At 42.7% G+C, this 18,094-nt stretch overlaps 1 protein-coding gene across 4 annotated transcripts in view; it reads left to right on the top strand.

Annotated features, from left to right (window-relative positions):
* The window catches only part of NEURL1 (neuralized E3 ubiquitin protein ligase 1), a 154,269-nt gene that overhangs the window by 86,966 nt on the left and 49,209 nt on the right, over positions 1 to 18,094 (top strand). For all 4 annotated transcript variants that reach the window (XM_086899445.1, XM_086899448.1, XM_086899446.1 and 1 more), the window contains 2 exons: positions 6,478 to 6,719; positions 11,122 to 11,443. In XM_086899445.1, coding sequence (XP_086755571.1) covers positions 6,478 to 6,719; positions 11,122 to 11,443 — 564 coding nt within the window. The remainder of the gene's footprint in view (positions 1 to 6,477; positions 6,720 to 11,121; positions 11,444 to 18,094) is intronic.

Genomic DNA, 18,094 nt, shown 5'->3' with positions numbered 1-18,094 from the left:
AGGGCAGAGCATGGAAAGTTCTGAGTTTTTTTCTTCTTTATGTCCCACCATCTGCAGCACAGACAGATCAGCCATCACTCTGGGCAGGCTGTTTCTATTCCTCCTGAAACATCAGATTTAGAAAAGGAGTTTACCAAACTGCACTTTTGCAAGAGAAGGATAAACAGAGTTTTTGAAACATCCCTAGACCCTAAACCTAACTACACTTGCTTTCTTTTGTTAGAAGACATAAATATATTATTACATTTCTCATTAGAGTGCTGACAGAGTCTACCTGATCACAGCAGAGCAAAAATGTTCTAAATCAAGAAAGAAATCTTAGATGCTTCCATGGCACGATTTTTTTACTTTGATCTTCTGATTTCCTCCTCACAGCATCAACCTACAATAATAAGTTAGTAAGCCATAGTAAGAATAATAAAGATGCATCATCAAGGTACAAAGAAAATAAGGTCAGAAATGCTTCCCCACTGTCAAAAACATAATTATTGCACATGCAAGTTGTTCCTGCCTGTGGATCAGAGGAGCTGCTGGAAGCTACTGTAGGGAGGAGTGGCTGCTGCTGATGCAGGGATGCATCCCTTTCCATGGATTTGTCTGGAGCCCGGGGGTGCAGCTCCCAAGGCAATTCCTTCTGCCCAGCAACTTCCGGGCGGGGCTGCTCACCCCCTCTCTCCTTACCTGGCAGATGGGAGCATATGGCTGCTTACTTACGCTCTGCTGTTCTTACATGCTTAGTGGGCTTATGGCCCGCAGGGGCTCGGGGGGATTTGCATGGGGAGAGGGCAAGGAGGGACCTGGAAAGGGTGGGCTGCATCCATGGGAAGTGGAGTGATGCCAGAGGCCTCTGGTGTGTCACAAGAGTAACTGAATTTTTGTGAATGACTGAAAGACACTGAATAAACAGTGCCTAATTAGGCACCGGGAGATGATTAATGATTACACAGCATTGTAGCCAAAAATATGAAATTTAAAAATTCATTTATAAGGGGAAGAGAGTTCTTCTCAACAGCCTGATGTGCATGTATATAGATATACAATATATAGAACTATATTCACACTTTTCTTCTTGGTGTCAGTTATTCTTCAACAAAGAAAAGGGCCTGGTCAGCCTTGGTACTTTTTAAGTGCTTACAGAGCCATCATCTGGATTGCTCTTCCTGGAGATGGTATGTGTGAGGGTTTGCCTTCCCAGCTCAGTCCTGTCCTGCTGCCCTCTCCATCTGCCTCTCCTGCATTTTCCTGCCCTCATCTGGCAGTCTTCTCTAACTTCTGCACAGAGACATGTTCTCATCTCTCTGTGTAATTTCAGCAACAAACATCAGTTCAGCCTTATCCTTCCTGTAGTCAATTAACAGATTCACTTCTCATCTGTAGTACTTAAATCTATCTACTTTGCCCAGCCTAAACTTTTGCTCTGAGTATTTTGCCTTTTTAAAAAATAAAATATTACAAACAACTCAGGCTTATTATAACTGAAGAAGAGATCTTATTCTTGTGTTACTCCTCAGCTCTTTTATCTGCTTTTTTCAAGCTTTACAGAAGTTGCCACACTCCTGACTCTTACTGATAGTCAGAGCCTCAGCACTGTCTTCAGGCAAGCTTTTGTAAAGCCTTACATCCAGGTTCTGACCAGGGACTCCTAAGTTGAGGTGTTCAGCTGTGTTGCTAAAAACGCCCCACTGCAGGTCACTGCCTGGCGTTCTTGCAGAGGTTGCTGTCTCTGTGCATCCTGTTGGACAGGACATATCTCTGCTCCTCAGCTACAGCACTGCAAGGGATAGAGAGAAAATGCACATCCCAGCTGAGCAGAGACACAGAGGAAATGCCAGTGTCTCTCTCTCTCAGCCCATCCTCCCAGATGCCCTCAAACACACCAGTACTGTGAGTCTGCACGATATTGTGAGTTGCAGATCCAACTTTCCTCTATGCCATCCCCAGGACACAGCCTTTCTCCTTTCCTTTCTGTGCTGAAGCTTTGAAGTTATCTCTTCTGTCCCTGGCAAACAAAGTCTTGCTGTGCATGTATTTATTAAAAATTTTACTTGTTGCACCTGTTTTCCTGCCCTTTGTTCTTGCTGTCATTTTTTGCATCTCTTCCCCTCATTCCACTTTTCTTTATGAAATGAAAAATCAGCTTCTTCACTTTGAGGGCTTGACAAAATGAACCACTTCCTTCCCACCACTTGTCAGGTTTGAAAGATGTATCCATTGCAGATCATCCTGCAAACAACTCCAGCTTCTGTTGCCCAAGTTTTATACTGGGTAGAGGGAGGTTTCTCACAGATGCTGTAAAACCGCACTTGTTGTCTCATATCTCTTACTGTAAAGACAACTTAGACAAATTTGCATTTCAGGTTAAAAAAACAAATAGGACTGGTATTATCCCCTTTCATATGCATGTGGTTTGCCTTCACCTGCCTCTTGTGTTGTAAATGGAAAATCTTACACTGTGCACAAACCTACTCGCTTGATACATCTTGTCACCTCTAAAATAGCACAGATGAAAGTAAGTTATGTTTTGGCTTTGACTTCTTTTGGAGTCTTGGATGGGAATGCTAGATCCGACCGGCTGGCTGAGATCCACCTTGTAGATATTTCCCTAATTCACTAAAGTTTAACCCAAAATGCTCCTTAATTTGGATTTAGCACTCTAGAATTAACCCTTTGCATTTCTATCATTGAATGCCCCAACTCTTGCAAAGTTATAGTCTCTTCCTGTGGAGGATCAAAGCTTTGCTTTGGCTTCTTGGTCATCCTGCCATGTAAACATGAGTACTTTACTGTGGTGACAGCAATCTGACAGGGTCATTGCCATCCTACAGGCCCAGGGAGAGCTGGCTGTAGACTGGAGATGTATTATTACTTACTCCCTCAAGAACAGCAAACATGTTTTTAAAGGCAGTGAAGATTTGCATTAATTTATGGTTCTCCTGTGCACGTGCCCTGGGTCAGGCTGCATGTGAGAAAACAAGGTTTGCACCCCCTTTCTAGTTTCCACTGGTGTTAAGCTAATGTTTATTTTTAGTAAACTGTATTTCAAGTTGTGCTTTTAAGAATCCTTTTGCAAAGCCTAGCATAACAATTTCAATATGTTTTCTTCTTCTGAGCTTATTATTAATGAATATAAATGATCAGTGTAACTAGTTATGCTGTGTTTCACTGATAATTTTCAAAAGTATGGGTCCAGCTGAAGAAATGGTAAGGTTTGCAAGCATTCATCTCAGTTGATTTTTTTTCTCCCTGTGCTATTACTAACTACCCAGCTTTGGAAAGGCTGTGTGGAGACTCCTTCAAGGGCAGGCCTTTTCTGCTTCGCTTGTGTGGGTGTCCCTGTCCCTACACCCACATATGGTTTCCTTTTCTTCCTTCTCAAGATCCTTCCCTTTAAGTGCTTATCCATTAAGGCCACCTGCCAGATAAAGCACTGTCAGCCTCTTCTGATAAAGTAATAATTCTGAAACACTCATGAAAGCACACCATTCATAGTGTGGTGCTTGCCATGCCTGCTTGTTTCGCTTTCACTTGCCTGCAGCACAGGTACCTCTGTCCCCATCCCAGGCCTCTCCTTCTCCCCAGGCAGATAAGGTTATGTCATTTCCATTTGCTACTGCATGTTAATCTTTGGCCTCTGTTTTAAAGTCTTGTTTTATTTTTCTTTCAATTCTGAATGATACTTATTTCACATGCTATAAGAAATTTATCTTTAATACCTTGCAGTCAGTTTTCAATCTGAAATGTTTTTTTCCTATATTCTCATGAGTGCCTATTGAGGTATTTTCAACTGGAAAAAATGTATTAAAGAAAAAATAAATTCAGACATTTCTTGCAGAATTTAAGAAATCCCATGCCTTCAAGATTATGTGTAATGTTTGCAGAGCATGTGCATTTCTGGTGAAAACCCCTAACAGGCTTTGAGCTGTATTTTCCTAAGCTGAGAACTCACAGCGTTGCCTTGTGTGTGCTATACAGGATGTTGGTCAGACCTTGAGATCTGGGAGAGCAGGGACATCTAAGGCACAGGGAAGGAGGAGTGTGCCAGCTTTGGGGAAATACTCTGCTTTACCAAAGGGCCCCTAAAAGGATGCACTTAGGAGTGGGACACTGAAGACAGAGCAGTTCAGTTGTGTTGTGGTGTGGTTCATATTAGCATCTTCTTCACCTTGGCTCGCTTAAAGGTTTCAGAAGATCCAGTCCATGACCTTGCAGCTCAGGGGAGCAAGTGGTACTTTACCACTTTTGCTATGGTCTTGGCAGGGCTTATGATATTCTGGGAATGCTGGGTTCAGGGTTCAAACCTGGTGCTGAGTGAAATAGTTCAAACAGCATCTATAACCAGGCATGAATGGAGAGATGAAGTCAAACCTAAGGAGTGAGCAGCTGCTGTTCTTTGGGACCCCCAGCATGGAAGCTGGAAAGCTGTACAGGGTTCTGTGGTGCTCCTCTGGGCTTGCAGCCCTTCAGCACAGAGGCTGTTTTCAGACAGGCATGATCTTGCTCTTGTGACTTTTGTCACAAGGTAGCAGTTTCAAAGGGGAGATAGTAGAGAACATACCTAGTTTCCGAAAAATCTAGTGATGCTGGAAGGGGTTCAACCTCCTGTTCTTTGGGCATGTGACAGTCTTTAATTGAGAGGCAGTACCTCTCTTTTAGGCAGTTTTAGGCAGTACCCTGAGAATATTCTGTCCATGGGCCTGCTGCAGCTTGTATTGTCTTCTGACCTCCTACTCTGGTCTGTGGGTAAAGCCAGGGTGCTCCCCCACAGGTCAGCAGTGACCTTTCCAAAGGAAAAAGGTCAGGCTCATGTGAGCTTCTACACCCTGACCTTCCCCTGTGAAGGTCCCCTTTCGTGCAGTCTGTTCTTCCCAAAGGTTTCCCTCTGTGACCTGCCTGCTCAGGTTAACTTCCACTTTTCCTCAGTACTCTGCACCTTATTTCTCCATCTGCATGTGTGAGGAACAGAAGTAAGCTGACATATTCCACATCACTTTTAGCATCAAAAATCTCCCAGTTGATTCATATGTCACATAAAGCATTAATGGAAGTGTTTAAAGGTAACAGCCCTGCTGTATGACCTACCTGCTCTGTTCTGAAGGAAGAGTGCTGTTGCTGAAAATGGGAGGAAAAAAATTCCATCAAGGAGATGAGAAGGCCAGAGTGACAGCTGCTGAAGTTGAATTATAATGCTCTCATCAGAAGCCAGCATTTTAAGTTCTGCTGATAGTTAATCACACTCAGTCTGAGGATGTGCTGTTACAGCTTTGTGTAGCTACAAGCTAAGACTACCCAAAAGGTTGTAAGGAAGAGGGTCTGGACTTTTTATCGCACAATCAAGTGTTACATTAGAGGTGTAAGTATTATTTTATAGTAGCTATAGAAATACATAGCAGTGAACAGTTAATTTGTGTGAAGAATATAGATACTTAGTTTCTATAGTTTGTGTATGTAAAGAGTACAGTTTAGTCATGCATCTCTACAGCACAAACTGGCACATTCTTAAGATCATATTTGCTTTTGTAGCGTCCTTCAATCTGTCACAGAATAGTCCTGTATTCTGTTGGTACTCTGTTTCCAAATTTAAGAGTATATCCTCCCAAACATGTGTGCATGCTGTAGTGTGTATGTGCACACAAGGAATAGGAAGCAGATGACTTGTGTTCAGCAGAGTAGTTGTTTTGATCTGGAGCTGCTGCAGGCTCCCTGTTATAAAGAAACGTGCCTGTCCATTTGTTCAGAAACAAAACTGCTGTCGTGGCTGTGCTGATCCTGTGTCAAGTCTTTCTGTAGAGTCTTGAGTGGAGAAAGATGTAATTTCTTCCATCCTTCACAGCCTTTCTCCCTCTTACCTTTCCCCACTGTAATCATGATATGCTGATCAATGCCTTCATGACATGTGGGATCTCAACTGAGGTTCTTATCAGTGGAGGAGAGATCCAGGTGAGTCAGTGCTGAGTGGTGCTTGTGTATAAATTAGCAATGTGTGTGCCTGAGCTGGCACATGGTGTGGGTGGATAGGGCATTCAGAGTCACGTGGAGGCAAAGATCAATGGAGCTGCTGTTGCAAAGGAGGTGTGAGAGAAATGGTCAAGTTGTGTAAGAGTCCTCTGGAAGGGGAAGATTGTTCCCTAGGTGTGACACTTTAATACAACAACTTCACAAGGGCTTTGATCCAATTTTAGAACCAATTCATTTATACCCTCCTGGTCTGTGGCCTCAAGATGACCTGTGATTTCAGTGCTGAGGTGCAGTCCTAATATCATGCTCTGTGCTGTTGGATTGTCCAAACAGGAATTTTCAGTATCCTTGCAGCCTTTTATTGCTGAAGATGCTCTGAAATCCCTCAGCAGTTTACAATTTAAGGATTTGGCTAATTTTTTTTTCTATCTGAAGTATGTCTGCTTTTTTTTTCTTTCATTGAAAATTATCTGTATTACTCACAGTAGATTTGAAACCCTTTTTTCTCCATTCTGCTTTCAGATTCCATTGGTGGGTCATTTTCGACTTCCTCCCATAGATGCCACCACAAGCAGAAGCACTGTCTCCCCATCCCACAATGTGGAACTCTATCCATCAGCCCTCTGCTTTTCCATCCTCACACGAAGGGGTCCCAGATTATCATGGACACAACACAGAAGGCGGTGAAGCGCCAGGCTAGCTTCTGCAATGCCATTACCTTCAGCAACAGGCCCATTGTTATTTATGAACAAGTCAGGCTTAAGGTGAGTAAATGATACCTTCCCTTTTTGCCATGGGAGCTGCTGGGAATGAATGCTGGGGTGTATCGGGCTTTGGTGCTTGCAGGAGATCTTTAGCTCTTCCTTGAAAAGCACAGTAGTCAGATCTTGGCCTTGAAGATCTGCAACCTTCATTTGTACTTCTGCTTTTGTCACTGTAGTTCTTGGAGCCATAGGGGCATATTGCTGTAGAAACAGAACAAAAGGGAAATCTACCTTCCAAAAATGCTTCTGTTGATGTTAGTCAAGTACAACAGACTAAATTGAGATTGCTTGGAAAGCCAGGAGATAAGAGGTCAAAAAGGAACTAGAAGTGAAGGTTCTTGCTCACATGCTTGGCAGGAAAAACAAAAGAGTTTGGAGGAAAGGATGAAAGGAGCAGTCAGTGTGATCACTGTTGCTGTTTAAGAAAAGGACCTTTCTGGCAGTCTGCTGACTGCTTTGTTCAGTCACCTGGTAGCATTAAGATCAGAGGAGAGAACATTGCAGGGATCACATTTTTTTCACTGATACAGGCTGATTTCCCTTTCTTTGTGTCTGTGGTAGTCTGGAGGATGGAGTTTGTACCTCTGGTACCATGCCATGCTGCAGCTGGCATGGAATATCCAGCTCCTCTAAGATAACATGCCTCCATGAACACCAGGAGCTGCTTTCTGATGGAGAAACTCCTCCATGTCCTTAGGAACTGAAACACTTTTCAGATTATCTGCACCTTAAGGAGCTTGGGATCCTTGAAACTTCATCTACAGATACTTTCCAATCTTTATGCCCTCTATCTTATGGGACTGCTTTTTTCTGTTCATAGCCGATTGCACGTCTTTATTGGCATGAAATAGGTCATCTTCTTTGGCCACTTTAGTTCATGGCACACATGAATGATCTGACTACAAATCCTTCACTTGTGCAGAAGGAGTTTTCCAGAAGGTTTGTCAGCACCTAGATACTCAGATAGAATGATCTTGCTGTTGTTGCCCATTTCTAGAGGTCCTGGAGTGCTGAGTCCTACAGCAGCGTATCAACCTTCCCTGCCTCTTCCCTCACAGCCAGCAAAGGAGCAAGGAATGAGGGACATGCCTGCTTTGGGAAATACAAGGAGATTTCAGTGATTTCAGGCTCAGGCCAAGAGACAGAAAATCCCCACTACAAGTTTGTTGTGCTTCCTATGGAGCTCTTACTGCTTCTATCCAGTCTGGAAGCCCAGCAGGAATCTCTTACATTGCCCAAAGAGATTTTTCCCATGTTGGCCAGCACTTTGGACAAGCGACTGCGACAAATAATCTGGGAGGAGGTGAAAGCAGCATTTTACTTTTGAAGACACTATCAAAGATTTGAGTGGATTTAGTGGTTTAGGAAAAAGTTCTGGGTTATTTCTTCTTCATTTTGAAACAAGGTAGCTACCTTTGGAAATTAACACTTGTTTATCTCTGTGTATTTGGGGATTTTATCTTGCATAACGTATGTGACAGATACGCATGCAAATCTGCACAAGAGATTTATGAGCAGAGCTCCTGCTGACTCCAATGGGAAGGTCTCATGGGAATAATCAACAGGCTTTAGCAGACCTTGTGCTCTAGGGAGGGATGAAATGTGAAAACATCCTTGCTTTTGTATAAGTCCATCCTGTAACTGCCTCGCTATTGTTTGTGCTTGTGGAAAGCAGCATCTTAGACCTTCTTACCAGCCACAGACTAACCATGAACCCAGTCATTCAGGTCCTATAAAGTCTAAACTCCCTCTGGAAAATTGAGGAATGCAGTAAGGAGTTTTCATTTGGTTTATTAGCTATTGTATCTCAGGTTTTATTCTGACATTATTTTGCAGCCCTGGGAATGTGGGAATATGGCTGTCAAGCAGCCTCAGGGACAAGTGCTCCAGTATGATTTCTTCCATGTAGTTTGGGGCAATGCTAGGAAGTATAGTTCTCAAAGATGGCATAAGGCAGTAAAGATCAGGAGCCTGAATGGCTTTTATATCATCTACCTGAAAGCAGCCATGGTTTAGCAGTTTGGATGTTGATTCTGTGTTTTCCTCCCCTTCTGGTACCCGGTGGACCTCCCAAGCTTTTCTACTAGGAGTGGCTGCTGAAAGGAGAATTTGGTCCATCATTAACTGTTGCCTTTTTTAGCAAAACTGTGTATCTTTTGTCCAGCTGTGTCTAATTCTTGGCAGGCTTTATACGTGATTTTAATTTGGATATTAGTTTGCCTGTGGTCAGACTGTATTGAGAACTGTTTATAGGTGCTGATTAATACATGGAACATGTGCAGCCTCAATTACCATATGAATATTTACTTCATGCTGCCTGTGATTGCTGTGAAGTATTGGCAAGAGACTGAATTGTACAAATGACAATGAGGCCATATTTATCTTAGACCCAAAAGCTTTTAGGGCTTGAAGTAAATTTGCTGCAAAAAATAACCCAGGCTTCTTCTTGGAGCGTGTGTATTGTGTTTCCCTGTTTTGTAGTGTGTGTACCCTGTTAACCCCACTTCTACTGGGGACACACATATAAGTAAAATAGCAAATGTGCTTCAGACCTTTTTAGTGTCATGCCAGTGTCCACCCTGCAAGCAGGAGCTTCCCATGGTTCCTGGGACTGAGGTCAGTGCTCAAATGTTTCATGTAAACAGTTAAGGTGCCTGGATGGACTGAGAAGGGAGGGATAAAGAGCAGCACCTGTTCCTTAACTGAAAAATTGTCCATTGATAACTTTTTTCTGAGCTCTGAGTTATTGTTTCTGATACTTTAATTATAAAATAGAAATCTCTAGGCTTTGAACAATGTCTTTGCTGTAAGATTATTGTGACCCCAAGGGTGCATGTTCCAGATTTGCCTTGGAGAGGAATATGTAAAAGAAAAGCACAGTATTTACAAATTTGATTAGCAGGGAATTCAGAAGTCCAAGAAAACATCTTGTAGAATTCTTTAGTGAAAATTCTATTCTTCCAAGCTGGTACATGTGATGCTGCTGCCAGGCTTTTGAGAACAAAGTCCTGCAGTCCTGGACAGTTCAGTCTCTGTCATTGCCATACATCCAAGCCATTAGTGCTTTGGCAGAGCATGAAATTACAGAAAGACAACGAGTTTTGTGTGATATCTGGTAGGTGGTACCTATCCATGTTTCTGCTCTTGTTCTGTGGCCAGCAGTGGAATTGCTTGAGGCTGCCGAGGCATTGATGGAAGACAACTATCTCAAGTGCTCTTGTGTTTGCTGCAGGTTCAAAGTGTGAACAGATAGCATGATTGTGTGTCAACTGGCATGCAGGAAGTGTCTTGGCTCCACATCAGGGTTAGATCCAGCATTCTTAGATCTTTCATGTCAAAGTCTGGACAGCTGGCAGGCTGAACCCCTTTGAGAGGAACAATTCCTAGCAGGTTCATACTGAAAGAATAAAATGAGAGTAAAAACTACACCAAGGACGTCATCTGAGGACCATACTAACTCTGGAAGACTCCTTGCTTCCATGGGAAAAAAAAGAGACCTTATAACTGAGTAGTGTTTTCAATGTGCTACATGTGTTTAGGAGCTGCTGCCTGCTTCCCACAGATCCCCTACTGCCCAGGGCTCAGCTCTTGTGAGTAGAAGCTGATGACTCCGGAGGTATCTGTGATCCTTTGTCCTGCTGTCTGTCATGTGCAGAAGGATGGGTATGACACATGACCATTCCAAAAACCATAGCACTGAGTAATTGCATACTGACAGGTCAAGTGTAGTTATGCACAGCATACTTTGCAAAACACCATTCACAGCTGAAATAAGTAGGTTTTCCCAATCATAAGAGAACATCTATTGTTGCTTCAAAATTTTGTATTTAACAAAGTCAAATACTCTATATTATGCTTTCCCACACTGCTGCAAGGCTGTGATTTCAATATGTCATCCAATATGAGAAGTTAAACAAGGGAAAGACTGTCTTTTACTTGCCTGAGAAACCCAGAAAACTGTGTGGTGGTAACTGTGATTCTGGAGCTTTTCTCTCAGGTCATGAGAGACCCCAACACCTGAGCACAATGTGAGAAGAGCTCTGCTGAGATAAAAGGTCTTGTGGCCATTTTGGGCACATTTTGTGAGCGGGTTATTCTTAGGTCAAAAGGAATTACCCTAGAAATAGAAATGAATCATCGTGCAGCTGTAATTAAATTTCACCTATCCACATAGATTTAATTTGATTTATTTGGTTTTAAATACGGGCACTGTATCCTAAGTGTGCAGCAACATTGCTGTGTGCAGCTGAAAAAGCTACAGCAGTGTTTGATGAGTAAAATGTTTCCTAAATCTGGTGGGGTTTTCTGCTCACTGGCCACCAGTGTTCAATGCATAAAGCCTTTAGTGTGTAAGCTGATGTTCAAGTGTCCAGTGCTGTCATTGCTGCTGTTGTCTTTGCAGATCACTAAAAAGCAGTGTTGCTGGAGTGGGGCTCTTCGACTCGGCTTTACTTCCAAGGATCCATCGAGGATTAACCCTGACACTCTGCCAAAGTACGCGTGCCCTGACTTGGTTTCCCAAAGCGGGTTTTGGGCCAAAGCTCTGCCAGAAGAGTTTGCAAATGAAGGAAACATCATAGCCTTCTGGGTGGACAAGAAGGGACGGGTTTTCTACCGGGTGAATGACTCTGCTGCAATGCTCTTCTTCAGCGGTGTGAGGACGGCAGAGCCCCTCTGGGCCTTGATCGATGTCTATGGGCTCACCCGCGGAGTGCAGCTCTTAGGTGAGTACCTAGGTCCAAGCCATCCCTGACAAAGGGCCAGCCTGACACTGCCTGTCCCCTCTCTGTGCTGGGACAAGTACAAGGAAACAGCTGTCGTTCCTCCCCAGAGCATCTCAGGACCTCAGCCTGGATCAGTGGGTGTTTGACACTGAGCATGTATATACAACATCAGTGGGAGGTGGGAAACAGCTGCTACAATATAGCACTAGAAGCCCTCTCTGAGTAAGTAGATTTCTGCTCAGAGGTGTAGCTCTATCAGAGAATAGCCTGGAGTGTGTCATGTACCTTGTAAGACTTGATTTTTTATATCATCTTGTGCTTTCCCTGTGCCACTGTGGGGAAGTGCATTTTATGTGCTATGGTTAAGTCCTTCCTGGTTGGCACTATTTTGATTTTCTGTCAGGTTTAATGGACAGGTTTGAAACATGGCCATCTTCCAAATTATCTGAGAGAATCTGTGGCTGGTTTTTCCAGGATGTTGCTTTCACAGAGGAGTTTGATTTGCCCTCTGGAGCCTGACGTTTGGATATACAGTTGGGATTGGAGGATGAGGAGTGCTGAGTGCCTGTGTCTTCAGCCATCCTCAGTTGAAATGGAGATAGTTTGGCATTCATGAGGACTCAGTCCCCGATGTGCAGGCTGTCAAGGTTTGGGCTATTTGAGTTTATACATCTGAGAGGAGCTGAAAAGAATCTCAAAAGTCTGAAGGGCAGCAGCACTGCTGGGGAACCAGGAATGTCAGCACACAGCCCTAGAGTATACTTTGTATTGTCACTGGGAGGCAAATTGCAGCACTTCTCCATGTAACAATAGTTTAATGGGCCTTTTTTCACCATGGAAAAGGTTAGATGGTACCTTCAAGAGCTGAAGTTCCTTCTGAAGATGAGATGATCTGAGGCTGAGAGAGATTTTTCCTGCCATGCAGCCTGTTAATCTCTGTTAAAGTGTCAGCTTCATGCTGTATATCATGCTTTATTCATGCTATATAATAAAAACTTCAATTAAACTTCTTTCTGACAGCTCTGCCTCCTTTTAGCATTCTGTGCTGTATTAAAAAAAAATATGGTGGCAGGCCTACCCACAGCAATCAGCACAGCAGGAAAGAGGGACGTATGTTCCGGAGATGAAGAAATGAGAATGACCTTGTTGCAAAAACTCCTGGCCCGGGATTGCACAAGGCAGAGGAATTGAAGAATTTCTCAGCAGCTTTTTCTTTTTTTAGGTGCAGAAAGATTTATCTTTTGTTGTGAATCAACTTGAATCAGAGCCACTAGGCAACTGTTCATAGGCCAAGGTGGTGATATTTGAATTGGGATGGAGAATTTGGGCAAATGTCATGCCAAGGGTTCAGTTAGGAAGAGCTTACAAATGACTCAAAGTCCTACGGCTGTTCTTGTGAGATTTGGCTCCTCAGGACTACTCTGCCTGATTAATGAGTGCCTATAACTTTGGATTATGTGTTTCCTTTCAAAATGCTCGAGAAATCATTTCCTATTTGTCATCTTCCCCTGCATTGTCCTAGCATCTTCCACATCCCCTTTCACAAGGAAAATGTGACTTCTGCCAGCCACTGACTTACCTCTAGTCCAAGTGGCTCCCGACTCTTTGGTGGGTATGAAGTCCCTGAATGAAGCAGGCAGCTTCTGAGTTTACACAGTTGGCGTGGAGCTCAGAAATGTATTTATAGATTGTTCCAGCAGCCTTCAGCAGGCTTTAATCCTGAAACTGCTGAAACGGCTTCCACGCGAGTTCTCTCCATCTCCATTCATTATTAAACAGCACTAAAAGTTGGAGAAGGGAAATCATCAACTGTGTTGCGCCGGATCCTATAGACATTCCCGTTACTCTGCTCTGCATGCCTCCTCTAGTGTAGCAGACCACACATGTAGCACAGGATAACTTGCCAAAAACTCCCGGGACTTGACAAATGAATTTCATAGCTTAGCTACAAACATATGGTCGAATTCAGCCTGGTATGGCATGCAGGGCATCTGATGGAGGCTGGGGATGCTGGAGTGGTATGTTGAACAGAAGAGCCTAGCATTTCAGATTCCAGTTCAGTGATTTATTGCCCCCTAACCCCAAATATGTTCCTTGTTCTTAAGTCTCACTGTTTTCTCAATGCTTGTAGGATTACAGGGTCAAACAGCACCTCTGCACAGTCTCCATTTGCTTTTATGTGTAAGAATCAGATCAAAAACTTTACAATTTCTGGCATCTTTCTGTTTTTTACATAATTACTCCCTCCCCACTCCCCATAATGTAACTTCACTTCCAAACTGAGACTTGCCAAAGGAAGGACCTGCAGGAGTATGTCTCATGTCACTGCAAGATCCCAGCTCTGCAGGGAAATGGACAGTGTGCATTTTTGTTCCCAGAAGTAACAACATCCAAAACTGCACATTTTAATTTTGCTTATCTGCATTACACGGTCAAATCACTTCCAGCCCAAATAAGGAACTCAGTAAAACAGGGTAATGACTAAGGCTAGTGACAGTGTTCCTGTCTTACAGATCTAATAAAGACTTGAATGAAGAGGGGCCGAAAGCCTGTGAGAGTTAGATGACTTGCCAGAGCAAAAGGTGTCACCTGCCATCAGCCTTGTTACCCAGCTCAGTCCTGCCTCTCTCTCTATCTGCATCACAGGCTTTGCACAACATTCTGGCATCACTAAAAACCAGCTGGTTTGTACCTTAATTTTTCATTTCCTTCTGCTTATGGCTTTACCCACAGCATCAGCCTTACTGACAATTACCCTTGTGTCAGTACTGCTGTCACTGCACAGGTGTATGTGACTGTCACAGATGTTCCTGGGTCTGATTGTCCTTGCTGTATGTTCAAAGGCAGAGCTGTTTAAGCAGCTTCTTTTCCAGCTGGATTTTGAAGTTAACCAGGTGAAAAAGACTTGCATGGCCCACTGCACCTCAGCCAAGGGGAGCTGGAACTGAGCTGGGACCATGTTTGCCTGTCACTGCTGGAGTGATTCAAAAGGAGGGACTGGTTCAAATCCACCTTGAGGTGGCTTCAGTGATGAGGTTCACAGTGCTCTCACAGGTGAGAGGCTGCTCCTTGCTCTACTCTACCCACATTATGGAGATGGAAAGGCTTAAATTCACCCAGGAATCTGGTCTCCTCTGACCACAGGGTCTCAGCTGGTTTTCTGTCAAAATAAGGGCTGACATAGAGATTCTGTGGCAATGGAGTGCATGCATGTTCTGTGTTTTAGGGCATGACTTTCAGTGTAGGTGTAGGCTTACATGACCTGTAAACATGCCCTTATACAGTGACTCTCCTGCTGACATGCTCAACTTGCAGGCAGGATGGTTTACAGCTCTGCTTTCCTTTTTGGGCAGCTAGTTTTGCACAAGTGCACTTTTACATTCCAGGGTAATTTAAAGTAATATTTACTAAAAATGTGGCTTGTCCTTATGTTACCACTTCAACATACACACATGCTCATTCGCACTTTTAAAAAAGAGTCCGAGAAAAATGGAATATAAGCAATCTGCTGCCTTGCTGCTATAATGAAGCATCAAAAAAAGAGGAGGCCCAGCTGTTTAAATTCTGGAGTCTTCAGAGCCGTGAAGGATGGCAGCTCATGGGAACCAAGTGGTGTCTCATACTAACCTGCTTCTTTCAGGCATTGGGCTTGAGCCTGGCACTTGCACTTTCCATGGATTCACTGCAGGACAGCAAGGTTGGTAACTACCCTCAGTCACGTGTGTAGTACAGCATGATGACTGTTCTCAGCATTTTCCTTTACCTTTGGTGGGAGATTACAGATTTGCCTCTTCTATATGGTGCTTTTTTTGAAAATCACTATTTTATTTTTTCTTTTCTTTTTGAAAATCACCTTTTTTCTTAGGCAGTGACACTGCAGCACAGCATTTCAGATGCAGGGAACGGCCCTATGAAGATCATCTAGTCCTAACAGCTAGTGTCTTTTCTTTCAAAGCACAATGCAGGTGCTCTAGAAGTACAGAAAAATGGGGCTGCAAAACTGTTATGATTCCAGCATACCTCACTACTCATCCTGTGTTTCCAGTAGGGTAATGTGAGTTACAGCCTGCTCATTTTCCTTGGTCCCATTCTTTGCTAGTATGATCAGCAATCACACCCCTTTACTCTTTATTACTCTTCACACTCTTCTCCCATCCATTAGTATTTTCATTCATGCAGTATTTCAGAGTATTCTTGGTCTTTTACCAGCACAGGCTTTGAAAATCAAAGATAATTTTATTTAGATTGGCACACTGAAAGGCACCTGTTAAAAGCTAAGTCTCACTACATCTTGTAAATATAAAATATGTGGAAAAACTAGTAAGACCTTTCAAGATGAGAAAAATTTAAGTGCATGTGTATTGAATGTACATATTAGATTTACCTGAAGTAGAGCATATATAGTATAAGTATATATTTCAGTCATAAATATATGTACAGATCCTAGAAGAATTAAATGGAAGTTCTGTATATGGTATTAGATATTTGAGAAATCTCTTCTTTCACCAGATCCTCTTCCTAGCTTCTTATTGTTTTATATTTGCAAAGTAAGTCAAAATATGAGCTGATCCTGGATGGAAATGTACCCATCTTGTGCCTCAAGCTGGTGTCTCTTTGACAAGGAAGTTGCACATTTTGTATGTGCAAGAAAACAAATGTTTTTCTTTCTTCATGCCTGTCAGTTCTTACGTAGTTTGAATCTCTAGCTTCTGGCTGCCTTTAGAAGAAACATTAAATAAGACTTAAATGAGGTAGATTTATGGGCAAATTTCAGGTGTTAATGGTATAAAACTGATGATAAATCTAATTTATTGCATGCATCTGCAGTTTTACTGTGTGGTTATTACTATTTTATTTTCCAAGTGCAAAGCTTATTTTCCATTGCCCACGGGAATCCATTTTGTTGCTATTCTGACATGTGCAAATAAGCAGACTGATGTGCCGAGAGTGCTTTGCACTAAACAAAATTGGATAATCAGATATGACTGCAGTGTATTTTTATAGGGTATTGTTGAAAGTGGAAGCTATAAACAATTAATCCTTTTTGTGGAAGTCTGTGACTATCTGATGGAAAAGTGTAAGTGCTTAAACAGAGTCCTACTTAATGAAGGCAAGATACACAAGACCTGCAAACAGTCAGTTGTCTTTGTTTTTCCCCATCTCCTAAGGGGAGAGAGAATTAAAATTGCTCATAAAGTTTTATTGTCTGTAGCTGTTGTCTCTATGGCAGCTGCAGGAAGCTCTCTAACACAGCTGAAACTGTGAAAACAGTTTAATAAATAACTCATCTCTTGCCATGTTAATTAATTCCTGCTTTGCATTAGCACCTCTGGAGGGAAATGTTTTTCCAGATGCAGTAGGCACCCAAAAGTTTGCCCTTGGACCCAGGCAGCTCCTTGTGCTTGAGGGTTTGTGTGTCCTCCAGGTCTGCCTGTCTAGTCTGTGATGAGGAGGCTGCTGCACACAGCACTTCCAAGCAATCCAGAGCTCCTCTTGGCTGTGTGAATGCAGTGGGGGATTTTTTCTTCTCTTTGTGTTTGACTGCCAGCAGTGGAGATTTTGTGCCCATGAGCTGGGGAAGGCAGAGTCCACCTGCCCTCGCGGTTCACACGGGGGGTTTGGGCTGAGCAGCAAATGGCAAACACCAAATAAGTCAGAACAGGCAGATTCTAAGTGAAATGAAGTCTCTGAGGGGTCAGCATTTCAGGCTTCACTGGGTCTGGAGGAGGTGTTGAATTACAAAGTTGTACAGAGGTTGCCATTATTTCCTCAGCTTTGCACCTCGGATAACCTGTTGATTTCACCTGCAGCACCTTTGCCTTAGCAGGAACTCTTGGAGGGGAAAGCATTGCCACGGGTGCACAGAAGGGACAAAATCTGACACATAATGTGCTACAGGGCACTTTATAACCATAAAATCTCATCAGCATCAGGAGAGTAAGGTACCTGGGTAGGAATAAACTTGAAAGGGAATAGTCTGGCTTTTATTGCCCACACTGAGAAGAAAAAAAGACTGCTACAGGACAGAATGACCAGTGGAAAAAAAAATTCTGTGCTATAAAGTTTCTTTAGTTCTGGTAAGCTGTAATATTTTTCTTAACACAGGCAAGAAGGGTCACTTTACCCATAAAAACCCAAGGAAATATGAAAACTCTGACAGTTGTCAGTGGTGTTTATATTATGGGTATATTGTAGTTCAGATAATGACACTGTAAAGATAGGCCCCTATGTTAACAAAAAAAAAGTGGAGTCTTCACATTAAATATCTGTTGTGAGGATTGATTTGGCCGTTGCTCTAAGGAGGTAAATGTTGCTGGTTTACCAAGGCAAGTTTATCTTGCCTTTACTTTGTATTGGAAGTGTGCAAAGTAGATTCTGGAAAGAGTGGTTCCAATTAAAAAGCTTTTGACTTTCTTTTACTTCTACTAAAGGTATTAACTACTTGAACAATTGTATGTATACTGAATTTATTACACAGGTATAGTTAGTTACAGACATTTCTAGCATGGACAGGGCCTTAGAGAATAATAATCCACCACTAGTGGAAAAATGTATTCTTTTGAGAGACATTTCAAAGAATTCCTTAAATTAGCAAAGATTTTAGCTTTCTGATTTAAACCATTAGGATATCTATACTGCTTTTTTTTTAAA

The sequence above is a fragment of the Cyanistes caeruleus genome, chromosome 8, assembly GCF_971803275.1.
Source record: "Cyanistes caeruleus chromosome 8, bCyaCae1.hap1.1, whole genome shotgun sequence".
Taxonomy (NCBI): Eukaryota; Metazoa; Chordata; class Aves; order Passeriformes; family Paridae; genus Cyanistes; species Cyanistes caeruleus.
The sequence above is the reverse complement of the archived record's forward strand: the minus strand, read 5'-3'. Positions and strand labels throughout refer to the sequence as shown.